This window comes from Pollicipes pollicipes, unplaced genomic scaffold, assembly GCF_011947565.3.
Source record: "Pollicipes pollicipes isolate AB1234 unplaced genomic scaffold, Ppol_2.1 Scaffold_4295;HRSCAF=5057_pilon_pilon_pilon, whole genome shotgun sequence".
Taxonomy (NCBI): domain Eukaryota; kingdom Metazoa; phylum Arthropoda; class Thecostraca; order Pollicipedomorpha; family Pollicipedidae; genus Pollicipes; species Pollicipes pollicipes.
This window is the reverse complement of record NW_023596461.1, coordinates 6,476,512-6,493,066: the sequence shown is the minus strand read 5'-3', so window position 1 is coordinate 6,493,066 and position 16,555 is coordinate 6,476,512. Positions and strand designations below refer to the sequence as shown.

General features: G+C 54.4%; 1 protein-coding gene across 1 annotated transcript in view; it reads right to left on the bottom strand.

Moving 5' to 3' along the window:
* Positions 1–12,570: 12,570 nt before the first annotated feature.
* The window catches only part of LOC119096599 (bestrophin-1), a 43,134-nt gene continuing 39,149 nt past the window's right edge, over positions 12,571–16,555 (bottom strand). The window contains exons 11-14 of the mRNA XM_037219500.1: positions 14,886–14,971; positions 14,186–14,237; positions 13,226–13,442; positions 12,571–12,772 (exon numbers count right to left, since the gene is read on the bottom strand). Of these exons, the coding sequence (XP_037075395.1) occupies positions 12,571–12,772; positions 13,226–13,442; positions 14,186–14,237; positions 14,886–14,971 (557 nt within the window). The remainder of the gene's footprint in view (positions 12,773–13,225; positions 13,443–14,185; positions 14,238–14,885; positions 14,972–16,555) is intronic.

Genomic DNA, 16,555 nt, shown 5'->3' with positions numbered 1-16,555 from the left:
CGATTTATTTCATTTTCGAACAAGCCTCTCAGGTATCATGGCACATGCGAGCACAGAATGATCCGTAAATATAAAGCTATCTTCAGCGCAGTGTGACCATGTTGGAAGTAAATGACCAATGACGTCTTGTGGACAAGATATAAATTGCCCCCTTTGAAAGGCTTTGGTCGTGTCCATTTTCCCCTCCCTGATTTGTAAGAATTGCACAAACTGCTGTTTTGTCTCTTAACTGCAAGTGAACCCATCCATATAATTCAGCAGTCCGTCCTTTTCAAACACCAGTCTGTCCTGACCTCACGTCGATAAAACGGTCTGTCCTAACCAAATGTCGGTACAACCAATTTGTCCTGATGTCTACACGATGATCTGTGCTGACCTGGCGTCGGTACAACCGCTCTGTCCTGACCGTATGGCAGTACACCGATCTGTCCCGACCTTATGTTGGCACACCGATCGATCCTCACTTGGCGTCAGTACACCGATCTGCTTTGACCTCACGTCGGTATACCGATCTGTCCTGACCTGACGTCGGTACACCGATCTGTCCTGACCTGACGCCCGGTGTGTCGTGTTCTGTTCTCAGCGCCTGCCTCGGCACGTTACTACTATACCGGCCTACTTCTACGGTCTATTTTCGCCTATCAAAGTTTGTTCAATTTTTGGATAATTCCTAGAACAGACATTCGGCATTCTCGACTTGTTAATTGTTATCCAGCTTGATCCTTTGTTCCACCTTCTGAACCACCTTCTTAGAAAAGAGATATAAGGAGACAAACAAAAATGCGCCTCTGTCTGTGATAGATAATATGAAATTTAAGATGGCGCGTTGATTTCACGCGTGCTTGCGTTTAAGACCTTCTCTTCATTGGACTCATTGATGGAATGATACTACACATACTACACATAATGATACACAACTACACATAAGGATCAATTCTGGCAACCGTGTTCAACTACAGCTTCCGCTGCCGTTTTCTTTCGGGTTAAGTCGCGGTCTGTTATATGCATAGGGGTAATTCTACTTCAGATGAGAAATCAGACAGCGCTTTAGGTGACAGGTCGCTGTTGGCGCATGTTGTCGACTGCGCCGAAATTGCTCTGAATGAGAGAGAATGCGCCCTGTTTGGTTTGTTTGGGAGTTTGGAGAGATTTGCCATCACATCGGAAATTTCCCAGTCGTGTGATGAGTTAAATTTTAGCCCGCGTATTGGTTAGTTTTAGAGGTTTCCATGCTACATCCCGATTCACCATCTTTGAGTGTAGACACGTGAGTGACTCATGTTGTTGCGTTTCCAGCGTCGATTGTGAGTAGTCTAGTTCACTACGTAAATGCAGTTATGATTTCTTAACTAGCGGTATAACCCGCTCAAGAATTCCATTAATTATTCATACTGCATGCATCTAGGCAGGACAAATCACCGATCTGACCTTGGCTGTGTTGTGTATTTCCGCGAGCAGCTACGGCGGATCCGTGGCATATAGCATAAGTGAGCGTACTGCCAGCCATGAGCTCGTCATTCGATGTGGGTTTGTGGTCACATTACATGACTATATTGTGCTGCATGGTCTGATCACATAAGCGGTCATAATACCAACTTCGGGACCGCTGCGCCAACCGGTCGAGTTGATCCATTTCCCCGATCGCATCCAGTTTAGGATTCGCCTGTTATCCACGCTCCCGCCCGGCCCGTGTCGGCCGCTTACTCCCGGTTTGATCCATATCCCCGCAGCATTCAGGTGAACACATGCGTTTCGATATGACCGTTTAATTTATGCGATGGTCTTCGGTGATGGTCGAAGATATGCATGCCGATATCTCCTGGAACTGGTGTGACGTCATTGACAGGTCTCCAGTAATTCGTCATGCACGATGTCTGCGGTTGGGTAACTACCTGCAACTGCGTCATTACTGTGCGGTAGACATGGCTTCGTCGCAAGGCAATGCCGGTTACGCTGCCGTTGGGCGTAACAGAACCAGTGGCGTGAGTGTGTGTGTGTGGGGGGGGGGGGGGGATATGGAGCAATAACAGGACGACGTGCAAGAAGCAAACGTTGAGAGTCGGATGCCTCTAGAGCATAGCTACCGAACAAACGGTGCTGTGTAATTATCCGGTGAAACATTTCATTCAGTGAGATGTGTGATCTAGTTAACTGTACCAACTAGTGAAAAGATGACCTAGTAGATTATTTAGTCTGGGAAATATCAAAGGGAAAGTCGTTTTAGTCCAACTGAATACTGTGTTAGTTGATTTTACAATCGTGCAATAGTCTAGTTCGTGCTCAGCGCTGTTTCCCGTCTAATAGCTAAGGAGAGCGCTGCACTCGAAAAATGACGCGTCCAAGAAACTGCCCGGAATTTCCCGCCCGCTACCGACTCTGACAGCGCCTGGTCGTAACGTTGCTGTTTCTCAGAGCTGGGTGCAGAGCCCAGCTGGTGAATCATTGGTCGGTTTGGGGCATGTGACAGTCACATGCCGGAATGCGTACGGTGCTGTTGTCAAGTAGCCCACCTCAGCCGCGTGTATCTTGCTGTGCACAACAGCTCATCACACAACACGTGTGACCACGCCAAACCGTCTGGTACTACGTCCAATTCTCAAATTGGACTGCGGGTATTATTTTGTCGTGGCTTTTAAAGAAGATGTGTGACATTTGGAGAGGCATCAGATATAAGAAATGGGCTCAGTTATCACTACTGGTGTACGTCAAGTGGGAAAACTGCTTCAGGCATTGCGGTTCCTCTGTTTAGTAAATATGCTCGTCAATGCTTTAATGTCTGATACCTCTTTGTGTAATGCATAATATTGGCTAAGAGCCAACTGTCGGCCGCTTTATATGCAAATGACGTTCACAAATGACAGAAATGAAAGGCACGACAGTTTATCTCTTTAGCCTCGGTCGCCGCACGGCTAATGGCATGACAAGATTTCAATGACGTTATCATGATATCATGAATGCCTGGGTGACCTTAAAATATTCTCCCGAAAACAGTGTGCACGTCCTCGTCCACATCCGACGTAAGTCCTCGCGGTCGTTGAGTTAAGAAACTAGAAGGACAGGTCTTGAGATGGGCGGCATTGTGAACCACACCAAATGATCTTGAAGATGGCTCTTTCAGTTCAAAACCACGTACAAATGTGGAACACTATTTTTACGTTAGTCACGAACTGAATATTGATTGTTTTCGAACAAGATTTCAGGTATTTCGGGGGCATGCAAGCCTTACGATCATTCATAGGATTAACTTTGTCCTCAGTGCACTGTCACTATGTTGGTGCACGTTGATAAGATAATCAATGATATCTTTTAAGCCCTACGTAAGTCCTACACTGTCGAAGGCTTTCGTTCGTGCACATGTTGCACTCCATGATTTGTAAGAATCATGCAAGCGGTATTTTAGCCTGTGAAATGTAAGCGTATCCTTCCTTAGAACCTGTTAGCCCGTCCTTGTTGGCGCCTTACAAAGTCCAAGCTAAAAGTTGCTCACACCGAGTGAGCACAAAAATGCCTCAAAGAGAAGTTTCCGTTGACAGTTATCGCTACAAAACCACGCATCGTTTGTGTTCCACTCGGAGCCAGTATTGTTACCAGTGGCTGGCTGCATTTTCATGGACAGCGAACAACCTTCTGATTATCAAAACGGTGTATCACAGCAACGCTCCTCTTTCCTGTGCTTGTTTGTGAAATTTGAAGCGTTTTCAGGGAGAGGCTCGCGTAAGTTTGCCTTTACGAAAGACGATAGCATTGTTGCAATGCCAACAGAGCGCCAGAAATGCAACTGACTGTTTATTGTGGTGCCGTGTCGTGGCTGGATGCATCCGAGATTGCATCTCCCGAGCCGAACTTCCCCGTCGGCTTTTGTCTCCGCATCGGGTGGGGGACCCCAGGCCCCGGCTTGTCAAGTATGACGGCACCTAGCGCCTTCCAGGTATATACGGCGTGTCGGCGGCGCCGGCTGACCGCGGAGCCGTACTTCCCGACTGGGTGTCGCCGGCGGCCGCCGCAGCGGCTGAAGCGGCGCTCGTGACGACGTTGGCGGCGTACTCCGCCCGTATATAAGGCGCGGATGGCGGACAGCAGGCACCACTCTTTCTGCCGGTGTCATGTCGCTACTGCGGGCTCTTCTGCTGACGGTCGCCTGAGTCCGGCTCTGCTCGATGCGTTGGAACGACCTGGGCTGCAATCTCAAAATGTAGATGACGTGGACCCAGATGCTATTTCCAACGGTGACGAGGTGTTCCCTAGCGAGCGGCAGACCAAGTGGACGTTCATCGCGCTACTGGGGGCCCGCCAGCCGGACGGCTCGGTCCGCTGGCTGTGCGGCGGCTCACTGCTCAGCCCGCGTCATGTGCTGACGGCGGCCCACTGTCTGGTCAGCGTGGCGCCCAGTCAGCTGGTGGTGCGGCTCGGTGAGACCCGGCTCGGCACCACAGCCGACGGCCAGCACGCCGATCGGGACGTGCTGCGCGTCGTCGTGCACCCGGAACGTGTCGGTTTGAAGAACGACCTGGCCATGCTGACGCTGTCGGCGGCCGTGAGGCAGCAGCCGGCACAGCTGGGTTCGGTGCGGCCCGGCCAGCGCGCCACCGTCGCCGGCTGGGGCGTGACGAGGTTTGCCGGACGCCCGTCCTCCGTGCTGCTGGAGGCGGACGTGACAGTGACGGATCCGACCGAATGTGAGCGCTTGCACCTGGACGGCGCCGCGCCCAACTCGCTCGTGCGCCAGCTGTTCCCGGGCGGCTTCGGTGGCCTTGTGCTGTGTGCAGCCGACGTGACCGGCGGTGGCCGGGACGCGTGTCGCGCCGACTCCGGCGGTCCGCTGGCCGTCGGCCCCGCCGGCCGGCAGCGGCTGGTGGCCGTGGTGTCGAGTGGCCGCGGCTGCGGCGACGCGGACTTGCCCAGCGTCTACACCGACCTCAGCAAGTATACCAACTGGATAGAGCAGCAGCTGAACGACACACTTGTATTACATCAAGCGTTCCAAAACGCCTTGGACGCGATTCAGCCTATTGACCTAAGCTTTCTTAGATCAGAGGGCTGAATCGCGTTTTTTGTGTGGAAAAAACAGAACTGCGGAGATAAATCCCAGCGGCGCTCGCCCTTCCCGCCAAGGTGAGAGGCAAGCGGCACCATATAGCCTCAGCAGCTGAGTACGTTGTAAAGCCTCAATGTTGACCACCTAAGCTCTCTCAGTAAAGCTTAGGCTGCGATGTTGAGCGCGAAAGATTGTGTTCGAATGTTATCAGTGCGTGACTTGATTGATAGATTCGCAGAGATGCTCATTATGGCAGCGGGAAGATTGGTTTTAAGTAGGTCTAACGTGCGTCTTGTTAGGTGTAATTGTTTCCGCGTTACAACATCTGCTCATTATTTATGCAGGCTTTGAGAGTGTTTGCACGTTGCATGAAGTCTTTAAACAAAATAATGGACATGACTAGTCACAATGTGGAAGCTAAAACGACTACTGACAGGTGAGTTACTTAACATATCGGTATACCTTCATGCAATATTATTTTCCTGCGTCGGCTTCGAATCAGCTCCTTCCTATCTCCTCTCCAGGCTCGCAGGAAAGAGCACCAGTGACGTATGTCCCATCAGCGGCGGGCCACGCGACCAATGCTCTGTTTAGCTTTGTTGAAAATGCGCTTCTCACGCTAGCTGGAGGCTTTGTCAAAAGCCCTTGATACGCCGAACATGTATCAAACCGAATTTGCTAATACAACACACGGTCTGCACGCTGGTGTCTTCCTTCGTCCGCGTTGGAGTCGGACGAGGTTTAAGTGCAGCATGAAGAAAACCAGAGCTGCTTCGAACGTCACTCTCCCGACAACATCTCCATGCACGTGCAGAGGTGTTTGTTTAGTCACGGAATCTCTTTGGTGTGCCATCTCACCACGCCAGGACCACATCTTATGAACACGCGACGTTTGACTACTCGGCTCTGGACTCTGACTCGAAACTCTGCTCGGCGAGGGAAGACACGTAAGGTAGCTGGAAAGACGAGCGAGGCGTGGAAGGCATGAAACGCCCCGCTCGTTACCTCCTTCTGACAGCGCCCGGCCGTAACGTCGGGTTTCGTCAGAGCTGCGGTTAGAACCCCACTTGGTGAATCATGGGACGGTTCGGGACTTACAGTCGTACGCGGGCAGGCGTCGGGTTATGTTGCCGGCCGCCCCATCACACCTGTTATGTCTTACTATGCATAACAGCTTATCACACAAGATGTGTGGCTCCAATGGACCCGCTGGTATAACGTTCAGTTGTGGAATCTGTTGGCGTGTAACTGGTTTCTTCATAGCTTTAAGTTAGTTGTAAGCCGATTTTTTTTCATTTTCGAACAAGCCTCTCAGGTATCATGGCACATGCGAGCACAGAATGATCCGTAAATATAAAGCTATCTTCAGCGCAGTGTGACCATGTTGGAAGTAAATGACCAATGACGTCTTGTGGACAAGATATAAATTGCCCCCTTTGAAAGGCTTTGGTCGTGTCCATTTTCCCCTCCCTGATTTGTAAGAATTGCACAAACTGCTGTTTTGTCTCTTAACTGCAAGTGAACCCATCCATATAATTCAGCAGTCCGTGCTTTTCAAACACCAGTCTGTCCTGACCTCACGTCGATAGAACGGTCTGTCCTAACCAAACGTCGGTACACCAATTTGTCCTGATGTCTACACGATGATCTGTGCTGACCTGGCGTCGGTACACCGCTCTGTCCTGGCCGTATGGCAGTACACCGATCTGTCCTGACCTTATGTTGGCACACCGATCGATCCTCACTTGGCGTCAGTACACCGATCTGCTTTGACCTCACGTCGGTATACCGATCTGTCCTGACCTGACGTCGGTACACCGATCTGTCCTGACCTGACGCCCGGTGTGTCGTGTTCTGTTCTCGCGCTGCCTCGGCACGTTACTACTATACCGGCCTACTTCTACGGTCTATTTTCGCCTATCAAATTTGTTCAATTTTTTGGATAATTGCCTAGAACAGACATTCGACATTCTCGACTTGTTAATTGTTATCCAGCTTGATCCTTTGTTCCACCTTCTGAACCACCTTCTTAGAAAAGAGATATAAGGAGACAAACAAAAATGCGCCTCTGTCTGTGATAGATAATATGAAATTTAAGATGGCGCGTTGATTTCACGCGTGCTTGCGTTTAAGACCTTCTCTTCATTGGACTCATTGATGGAATGGTACTACACATACCACACATAATGATACACAAACTACACATAAGGATCAATTCTGGCAACCGTGTTCAACTACAGCTTCCGCTGCCGTTTTCTTTCGGGTTAAGTCGCGGTCTGTTATATGCATAGGGGTAATTCTACTTCAGATGAGAAATCAGACAGCGCTTTAGGTGACAGGTCGCTGTTGGCGCATGTTGTCGACTGCGCCGAAATTGCTCTGAATGAGAGAGAATGCGCCCTGTTTGGTTTGTTTGGGAGTTTGGAGAGATTTGCCATCACATCGGAAATTTCCCAGTCGTGTGATGAGCTAAATTTTAGCCCGCGTATTGGTTAGTTTTAGAGGTTTCCATGCTACATCCCGATTCACCAATCTTTGAGTGTAGACACGTGAGTGACTCATGTTGTTGCGTTTCCAGCGTCGATTGTGAGTAGTCTAGTTCACTACGTAAATGCAGTTATGATTTCTTAACTAGCGGTATAACCCGCTCAAGAATTCCATTAATTATTCATACTGCATGCATCTAGGCAGGACAAATCACCGATCTGACCTTGGCTGTGTTGTGTATTTCCGCGAGCAGCTACGGCGGATCCGTGGCATATAGCATAAGTGAGCGTACTGCCAGCCATGAGCTCGTCATTCGATGTGGGTTTGTGGTCACATTACATGACTATATTGTGCTGCATGGTCTGATCACATAAGCGGTCATAATACCAACTTCGGGACCGCTGCGCCAACGGTCGAGTTGATCCATTTCCCCGATCGCATCCAGTTTAGGATTCGCCTGTTATCCACGCTCCCGCCCGGCCCGTGTCGGCCGTTACTCCCGGTTTGATCCATATCCCCGCAGCATTCAGGTGAACACATGCGTTTCGATATGACCGTTTAATTTATGCGATGGTCTTCGGTGATGGTCGAAGATATGCATGCCGATATCTCCGGAACTGGTGTGACGTCATTGACAGGTCTTCAGTAATCGTCATGCACGATGTCTGCGGTTGGGTAACTACCTGCAACTGCGTCATTACTGTGCGGTGGACATGGCTTCGTCGCAAGGCAATGCCGGTTACGCTGCCGTTGGGCGTAACAGAACCAGTGGCGTGAGTGTGTGTGTGTGGGGGGGGGGGGGGGATATGGAGCAATAACAGGACGACGTGCAAGAAGCAAACGTTGAGGGTCGGATGCCTCTAGAGCATAGCTACCGAACAAACGGTGCTGTGTAATTATCCGGTGAAACATTTCATTTAGTGAGATGTGTGATCTAGTTAACTGTACCAACTAGTGAAAAGATGACCTAGTAGATTATTTAGTCTGGGAAAATATCAAAGGGAAAGTCGTTTTAGTCCAACTGAATACTGTGTTAGTTGATTTTACAATCGTGCAATAGTCTAGTTCGTGCTCAGCGCTGTTTCCCGTCTAATAGCTAAGGAGAGCGCTGCACTCGAAAATGACGCGTCCAAGAAACTGCCCGGAATTCCCCGCCCGCTACCGACTCTGACAGCGCCTGGTCGTAACGTTGCTGTTTCTCAGAGCTGGGTGCAGAGCCCCAGCTGGTGAATCATTGGTCGGTTTGGGGCATGTGACAGTCACATGCCGGAATGCGTACGGTGCTGTTGTCAAGTAGCCCACCTCAGCCGCGTGTATCTTGCTGTGCACAACAGCTCATCACACAACACGTGTGACCACGTCAAACCGTCTGGTACTACGTCCAATTCTCAAATTGGACTGCGGGTATTATTTTGTCGTGGCTTTTAAAGAAGATGTGTGACATTTGGAGAGGCATCAGATATTAAGAAATGGGCTCAGTTATCACTACTGGTGTACGTCAAGTGGGAAAACTGCTTCAGGCATTGCGGTTCCTCTGTTTAGTAAATATGCTCGTCAATGCTTTAATGTCTGATACCTCTTTGTGTAATGCATAATATTGGCTAAGAGCCAACTGTCGGCCGCTTTATATGCAAATGACGTTCACAAATGACAGAAATGAAAGGCACGACAGTTTATCTCTTTAGCCTCGGTCGCCGCACGGCTAATGGCATGACAAGATTTCAATGACGTTATCATGATATCATGAATGCCTGGGTGACCTTAAAATATTCTCCCGAAAACAGTGTGCACGTCCTCGTCCACGTCCGACGTAAGTCCTCGCGGTCGTTGAGTTAAGAAACTAGAAGGACAGGTCTTGAGATGGGCGGCATTGTGAACCACACCAAATGATCTTGAAGATGGCTCTTTCAGTTCAAAACCACGTACAAATGTGGAACACTATTTTTACGTTAGTCACGAACTGAATTTGATTGTTTTCGAACAAGATTTCAGGTATTTCGGGGGCATGCAAGCCTTACGATCATTCATAGGATTAACTTTGTCCTCAGTGCACTGTCACTATGTTGGTGCACGTTGATAAGATAATCAATGATATCTTTTAAGCCCTACGTAAGTCCTACACTGTCGAAGGCTTTCGTTCGTGCACATATTGCACTCCATGATTTGTAAGAATCATGCAAGCGGTATTTTAGCCTGTGAAATGTAAGCGTATCCTTCCTTAGAACCTGTTAGCCCGTCCTTGTTGGCGCCTCACAAAGTCCAAGCTAAAAGTTGCTCACACCGAGTGAGCACAAAAATGCCTCAAAGAGAAGTTTCCGTTGACAGTTATCGCTACAAAACCACGCATCGTTTGTGTTCCCACTCGGAGCCAGTATTGTTACCAGTGGCTGGCTGCATTTTCATGGACAGCGAACAACCTTCTGATTATCAAAACAGTGTATCACAGCAACGCTCCTCTTTCCTGTGCTTGTTTGTGAAATTTGAAGCGTTTCAGGGAGAGGCTCGCGTAAGTTTGCCTTTACGAAAGACGATAGCATTGTCGCAATGCCAACAGAGCGCCAGAAATGCAACTGACTGTTTATTGTGGTGCCGTGTCGTGGCTGGATGCATCCGAGATTGCATCTCCCGAGCCGAACTTCCCCGTCGGCTTTTGTCTCCGCATCGGGTGGGGGACCCCAGGCCCCGGCTTGTCAAGTATGACGGCACCTAGCGCCTTCCAGGTATATACGGCGTGTCGGCGGCGCCGGCTGACCGCGGAGCCGTACTTCCCGACTGGGTGTCGCCGGCGGCCGCCGCAGCGGCTGAAGCGGCGCTCGTGACGACGTTGGCGGCGTACTCCGCCCGTATATAAGGCGCGGATGGCGGACAGCAGGCACCACTCTTTCTGCCGGTGTCATGTCGCTACTGCGGGCTCTTCTGCTGACAGTCGCCTTGAGTCCGGCTCTGCTCGATGCGTTGGAAAGCGCTGGGCAACAATTTAGAAATGAAGATGGCCTGCAACAAGCTGAAGTTTCTAATGGCATCGAGGTGCTCCCTAGCGAGCGGCAGACCAAGTGGACGTTCATCGCGCTACTGGGGGCCCGCCAGCCGGACGGCTCGGTCCGCTGGCTGTGCGGCGGCTCACTGCTCAGCTCGCGCCACGTGCTGACGGCGGCCCACTGTCTGGTCAGCGTGGCGCCCAGTCAGCTGGTGGTGCGGCTCGGTGAGACCCAGCTCGACACCACAGCCGACGGCCAGCACGCCGATCGGGACGTGCTGCGCGTCGTCGTGCACCCGGAGCGTGTCGGTCATAAGAACGACCTGGCCATGCTGACGCTGTCGGCGGCCGTGAGACAGCAGCCGGCACAGCTGGGCTGGGTGCGGCCCGGCCAGCGCGCCACCGTCGCCGGCTGGGGCGTGACGAGGTTTGCCGGCCGCCCGTCCCGCGTGCTGTTGGAGGCGGACGTGACAGTGACGGATCCGGCCGAATGTGAGCGCCTGCACCTGGACGGCGCCGCGCCCAACTCGCTCGTGCGCCAGCTGTACCCGGGCGGCTTCGGTGGCCTTGTGCTGTGTGCAGCCGACCTGACCGGCGGTGGCCGGGACGCGTGTCGCGCCGACTCCGGCGGTCCGCTGGCCGTCGGCCCCGCCGGCCGGCAGCGGCTGGTGGCCGTGGTGTCGGGTGGCCGCGGCTGCGGCGACGCGGACTTGCCCAGCATCTACACCGACCTCAGCAAGTATACCCGCTGGATACAGCAGCAGCTGAGCGACACACCTGTGTTCCATGAAACGTTCCAAAAACCCTTATTTGCACTTTAGCCTATTCGCCTAAGCTTTCTTGGGTCAAAAGGCTGAATCGCAGTCTTCTAGGAAAACAGAAGTACGGGGTTGATTCCCCGCGGTGCCCGCCCTTTCTACCAGGGTGAGAGTTAAGCGACGCCATATGGCCTCGGCAGCTGAGTACGTCGTAAAACTGCAATGTTGACCACCTAAGCTCTCTCAGCAAAGCTTATGCCGCGATGTTGAGCGCGAAAGATTATGTTCGAATGTTATCAGTGCGCGAATTGGTCAATGGATTCGCAGAGGTGTCCATAGTGTCAGCGAGAAGAGTGGCTTTAAGTAGATGTCACGCGCGTCGTGTTAGATGTGATTGTTTCCGCGTTACAACATTCTTACGCAATCGTGCAAGCTGTGCAAGCGTTTCCACGTGGCATTAAGTCTGCAAACACAATAATCAGCATGAAATCACGAAATTACTTTGGTTTATCACCTCACAACATCAGGACCACATCTTATGAACACGCGATATTTGACTGGACTCGGCTCTGAACCCTGGCTCGACACTCCGTCCGGCGATGGAGAACACTTGAGGTAACTGGAAAGACGGGCGAGGCGCACCATGAGTCTGGCTCGGGATCTTGTGGCGCCTTTCGGGGTCCACTCTGGGAGGACCTCAGTGGGACCACAACTTATTCCCCAGTGCGCCCCACGCTGGCGTGGACCGCAACCGACGGCGCCGGCCCCAGCGGTGTTCGGAACACTGGACTGAGTCACTGGGTGGCTCTGTGGTGGCGATAATGTGGTGAAAAACTCTCGCTCGCGCCCACAAAGTCACGGCGCATTGGCTGCGCCAGACTCAGACGGTCGTGTCTGTGACGTCACGCACTGGGATCAAACCAAACCGCGGCGGCATCGGCAGCGCAAAGCCAAAGCTGACACCCAAACGGACGTGAAAGACCCCAAACCACACATCAAACGGCCATCAAACGGTACCACAGCCCCGAGGGGGCCGTGGGCGGGCCGCGGGCCGCGGGCGGGTCGGTGTACCACAGCCCCGAGGCTGCCGACGCGCCGCTGGACTCAGGCGTTCCCAGCTTCAGCTGGCTCAGCTGCTCCAGTTCAGCTGCTTCAGTTCCTGTTGCACACTGCGCCTCTCACATAGAGGACCGTCACCTAAGCTCCTGTTATGAGAGGCTTCACAACGCCTCCAGGACGAGGGCCCGTCATGCGCGCCTCGCTGGCAGGTCAGCACAGTTCACCCCGCCTGGCCGCGTCCCGCCGCCGCGCCACTACGGCCGCTTGCAGTGCGCCTGCTGCTGAGCGTCGATGCGCCGCTGACTGGGCGAGGGTGCCGGTGGCGGCGGCGGCGTCCGGCCCGGCAGCTCGTCAAGCTCCGAGGGCGCTACGATCTGCACCCGCTTGTTGGCCGGCGCGGGTAGGCTGTGCTTGCGCTCGAGACTGGAGGTGTTGGCACGCTGGATGTCGGGCAGGCTGCCGGCCAGCGGCACCGGTGACAGCGGGAACAGCGCCTGGTCCCCCTCCTCCGCCGGCTCCTCCTCCTCCACCTCCGGCAGCTGGCTGGCGGACGCGAACACCTCACTTTCGGGATCCGGCTCTGGCGCCGGCGGCTCTGGTGCCGGCGGCTCGTGCCAGTGACCGCGCTGCTCGTCCCACGAGCGGCTGAGCACGGGTCCGCCGGCCCACGACTGCCGGCTGCGTGCGGCGCCGGCCGGCGCGCGCACCCGCACACTCGGCGCCTGCACGAACACGCTCGGCACGGAGCGACGGTGGCGCTCAGCGGTCGGCGCCGGTGCCGCCGCCGCCACGTCTCGCCACGCCACCCGCTCGCCCTCGCCGTTGAGAAGACAGGTGACCTCCGGCCGGCCGCCGCCGGCGCTGACGGCCTCGGCCAGACTCTGCTCGCTGGCGGCCGGCGGTACGTACGGGTGCCAGATGACCTCGGCGCGCTGGCGGCGCCGCCAGCGCGCCGGGATGAGGTGCGGCGACTGCCAGGAGACGGAGCGCTTGGGCAGCCGGCGCTCGGCGCGGTTCGGCGCCGACATGGAGGTGTGGCGCTCCACCGCGCCGCCGCTCGGCGCCAGGCAGTGGCGCCGCAGCACTGCCTCGTCGCTCGTCGAGCTGGTGGCCGAAAGCTGCGGTTCTAGTTTTGGTCGACAGGTGGCAGGGCGGTCAGCTTGCGCAGCAGCCTCCGGGCCCGTGTGATCCAGCCTTCGGTTTGATCTGTGGTGGCGGATGTGGTTGTTGACATTCGAAACATGGCATCAGGCGACTCGTGAAGGAGAACGCGACGGCTTGCAGATCTGTGATGTCACGGGACTGACCGGATGGGGCGAAAATATACCACCACCACCCGCCAACTGCTACCCGCTGGTTGCTCCCACAGCGTACTGAACTGGAATGGGCGTATTTGGCGACAGAACATGAAATTATTTGGATGCAGCAGGCACTATGGCTGCTAATAGATGAGATGTTCAACTTTGGCATCGATGATCAGGCAGAAATAACGACCGATAACCATCGTGCGAACTCTATGCTCGCCTCATGTAAAGCAGTTTGTAACGAAGTGCATGCCTCATAATGCCCCTACATCTTCAGCCCATTTCACACACAGCCGCTCGTACTTGTCACCTACACTAGTATCCTTCCACCACCTGGAAAAAGCGCGCGCAAATCTCACACGCATCGGTTGCTGCCGCGCGTGGGTTAGCCCACGGGCCACCAAGATCACACCAGGCCAGGTCGTGGACTCCACCACCACCACCAGGTGTAGACTCCACTCCAGGACACTTCAGCGCGGTCAGCAGCAGCACAGAGCGGGGCGGCGCGCGGCGGGGGGGTAGAGCGGCTCACCGGCGTGTGGCGGGGTGGGTAGAAGCGGCTGACCGGCGGTCGGGTCGGGGTGGTAGAGCGGGCGCGGGTCGGGGTGGTAGAGCGGCTGAACCGGCGCGGGGTCCGGGGTGGTAGAGCGGTCTGACGCGGCGCGGGTCGGGGTGGTAGAGGCGGCTGACCAGGCGCAGGGTCCGGGGTGGTAGAGCGGCTGACCGGCGCGCGTCGGGGTGGTAGAAGCCGGGCTGACCGGCGGTGGTGGCGGGGTGGTAGAGCGGCTGGACCGGCGCGGGTCGGGGTGTAGAGCGGGCTGACCCGGCGCGGGTCGGGGTGTGTAGAGCGGCTGACCCGGCGCGGGTCGGGGTGGTAGAGCGGGATGACCGGCGCGGGTCCGGGGTGGGTAGAGCGGCTTCACCGGCGTGTGGCGGGTGGTAGAAGCTGGCTGACCGGCGCGGGTCGGGGTGGTATAGCGGCGCGGGTGCGGGGTGGAGAGCGGCTGACCGGCGCGGGTCGTGTGTATACGGCTGAGCGGCGTGTGGCGGGGTGCTGGAGCGGTTGAACCGACGCGGGTCGGGGTGGTGGAGCGGTTGATCGTCGCGGGTCGGGGTGGTAGAGCGGCGCGGGTCGGGGTGGTAGAGCGGCTGAGCGGAGCGGGTCTGGGTGGTAGAGCGGCTGAGCGGCTATGGCGGGCGGGCAGGCGGCGTCTTACCCACAGCTACCTGCTGATTCCGAGTGGCGCTGCGGCCGCATCTTTGACGCCGTGCTGCTGGAGGAGGTGCGACTGCGGTCCGGAGAGCAGCGCCTCGTCCGGCACGCTCACAGCGCCCACGCGCGGGTCACGACCTGGGGGCAGGGGGGCACGCGGGTCAGCAGCGGCCCGACGACCTGTTCGTGGTGCGATCTGGCGCGGCATGGCCTGGTGACGGATGTCAGGGCAGGTCAGCTCACGTCATTTGGCGCGAATGTCGTGGAAAATGGCCGACCACAGCGTGGGACAAGGCAGAGCAGGGGGTGGGGGGGGGGGGGGGGGGGGTCTGCAGACGTCCTCCCGACGCGCCTGTGGCTCTCACCCACGGGCCGCCAACTGAGATTAAGACATTCTGGCTTAGCACGGCAGCCCTTCCATACGCACCGCACCTTCTTTTGTCCACGGACCTATCAGCCCCCAGCAAAAGTATGCGCATGGTATGCAGAGACATTATAGAAAAAACAGAGCACCGTTTTTAATACATTCCTTTGTTCCTGTTTCAAATCGAACCAAAGTGTTACAATATTTAGTTGTACTAGCCCCACATAAATGTGCGAACTGACCATAGCCGAATCAGTAGCTCATTTTTAGCTGTTAGTTAATGACACCTGCTGCAACCATTCGGAATTGCTCGCATCTGGCGCGAGGGTCGTCTCATTCTGGTACGCTGGAGTACCGAACAAAGTTCGGGCACCTATTGAAAAGAGCACGGTTATGAACAGAGGCGGGCAGCGGCGCTGACAAGCCAGTGTATCATCACGCCCTGCTGAGGTAGTCAGACGCTGGCTGAAACACTTCGGAGCCAAGACAGTGCTGGTTTTGTCAGGTAGAATAGCCACCGTGTTGTCTAGACGTGAGCCGAACATATCCTTATTTTTTGGAAATGCTTGCGGCGGACGTTATAAAAAAACACCCGATTCAGCTCTGAATGGAAAAGGACAATGACGCAAGAAGTGAGAACTGAATCGACCGCAACTTGCGAGGGTCAGAAGGTCAAATGTGCTCAGTGCACGCGATTAAAGGAGTATGTGCACACGTGAACGATGCATCCAAAGGCGGGAAACATATCTGGGCCACGCCATTCATCTGTTGGTGTAAGGCCAAACGCGCAGTACAATTCCACGGTCCTCCAAAATTTCAAGGTTTTCGACTAGGCTGTTACCAATGCTTTATTGGCGACATGTTCCACAAATTCAGAGCGTCACCAATTGCAAATTGACGCATAAAAGCAGCACTTCGGGTGTTGAACTAGTCGAGTGTAGTACCCAAGTCACTGACTTACTGACGTCGAAATTTGCCAGTAAAGTATGATTCTAGGCGGGTCGCGAAGCATTGGCATTTGATGAATATACAACGCTTTTTCCCAAGCGTGTTATAAGCACATGTTTTTGCTTACTGAGGGCGCCGTATGTCTACAAACCCAGATCTAATTCGGACACAAAGCTATGTAAGACACAAAGGAATCATCGAAACATCCGAGCATGACAATGAAGCAGTAACTGAGGTGATGATGTTGTGGAACAATCATTTGTTTTCAGTCGCGCCAAGTAACGGTTGGCTTTGATGTGACGGGATGAGGTCATGGACTCGTACCAGTTCGCCAGCGTGCTTTCATCATCGGTTCTGATTGGCTGACGGTCGATCGGCCCTCTATGTGCAGCCCTTCCAGCAGGTCTCTT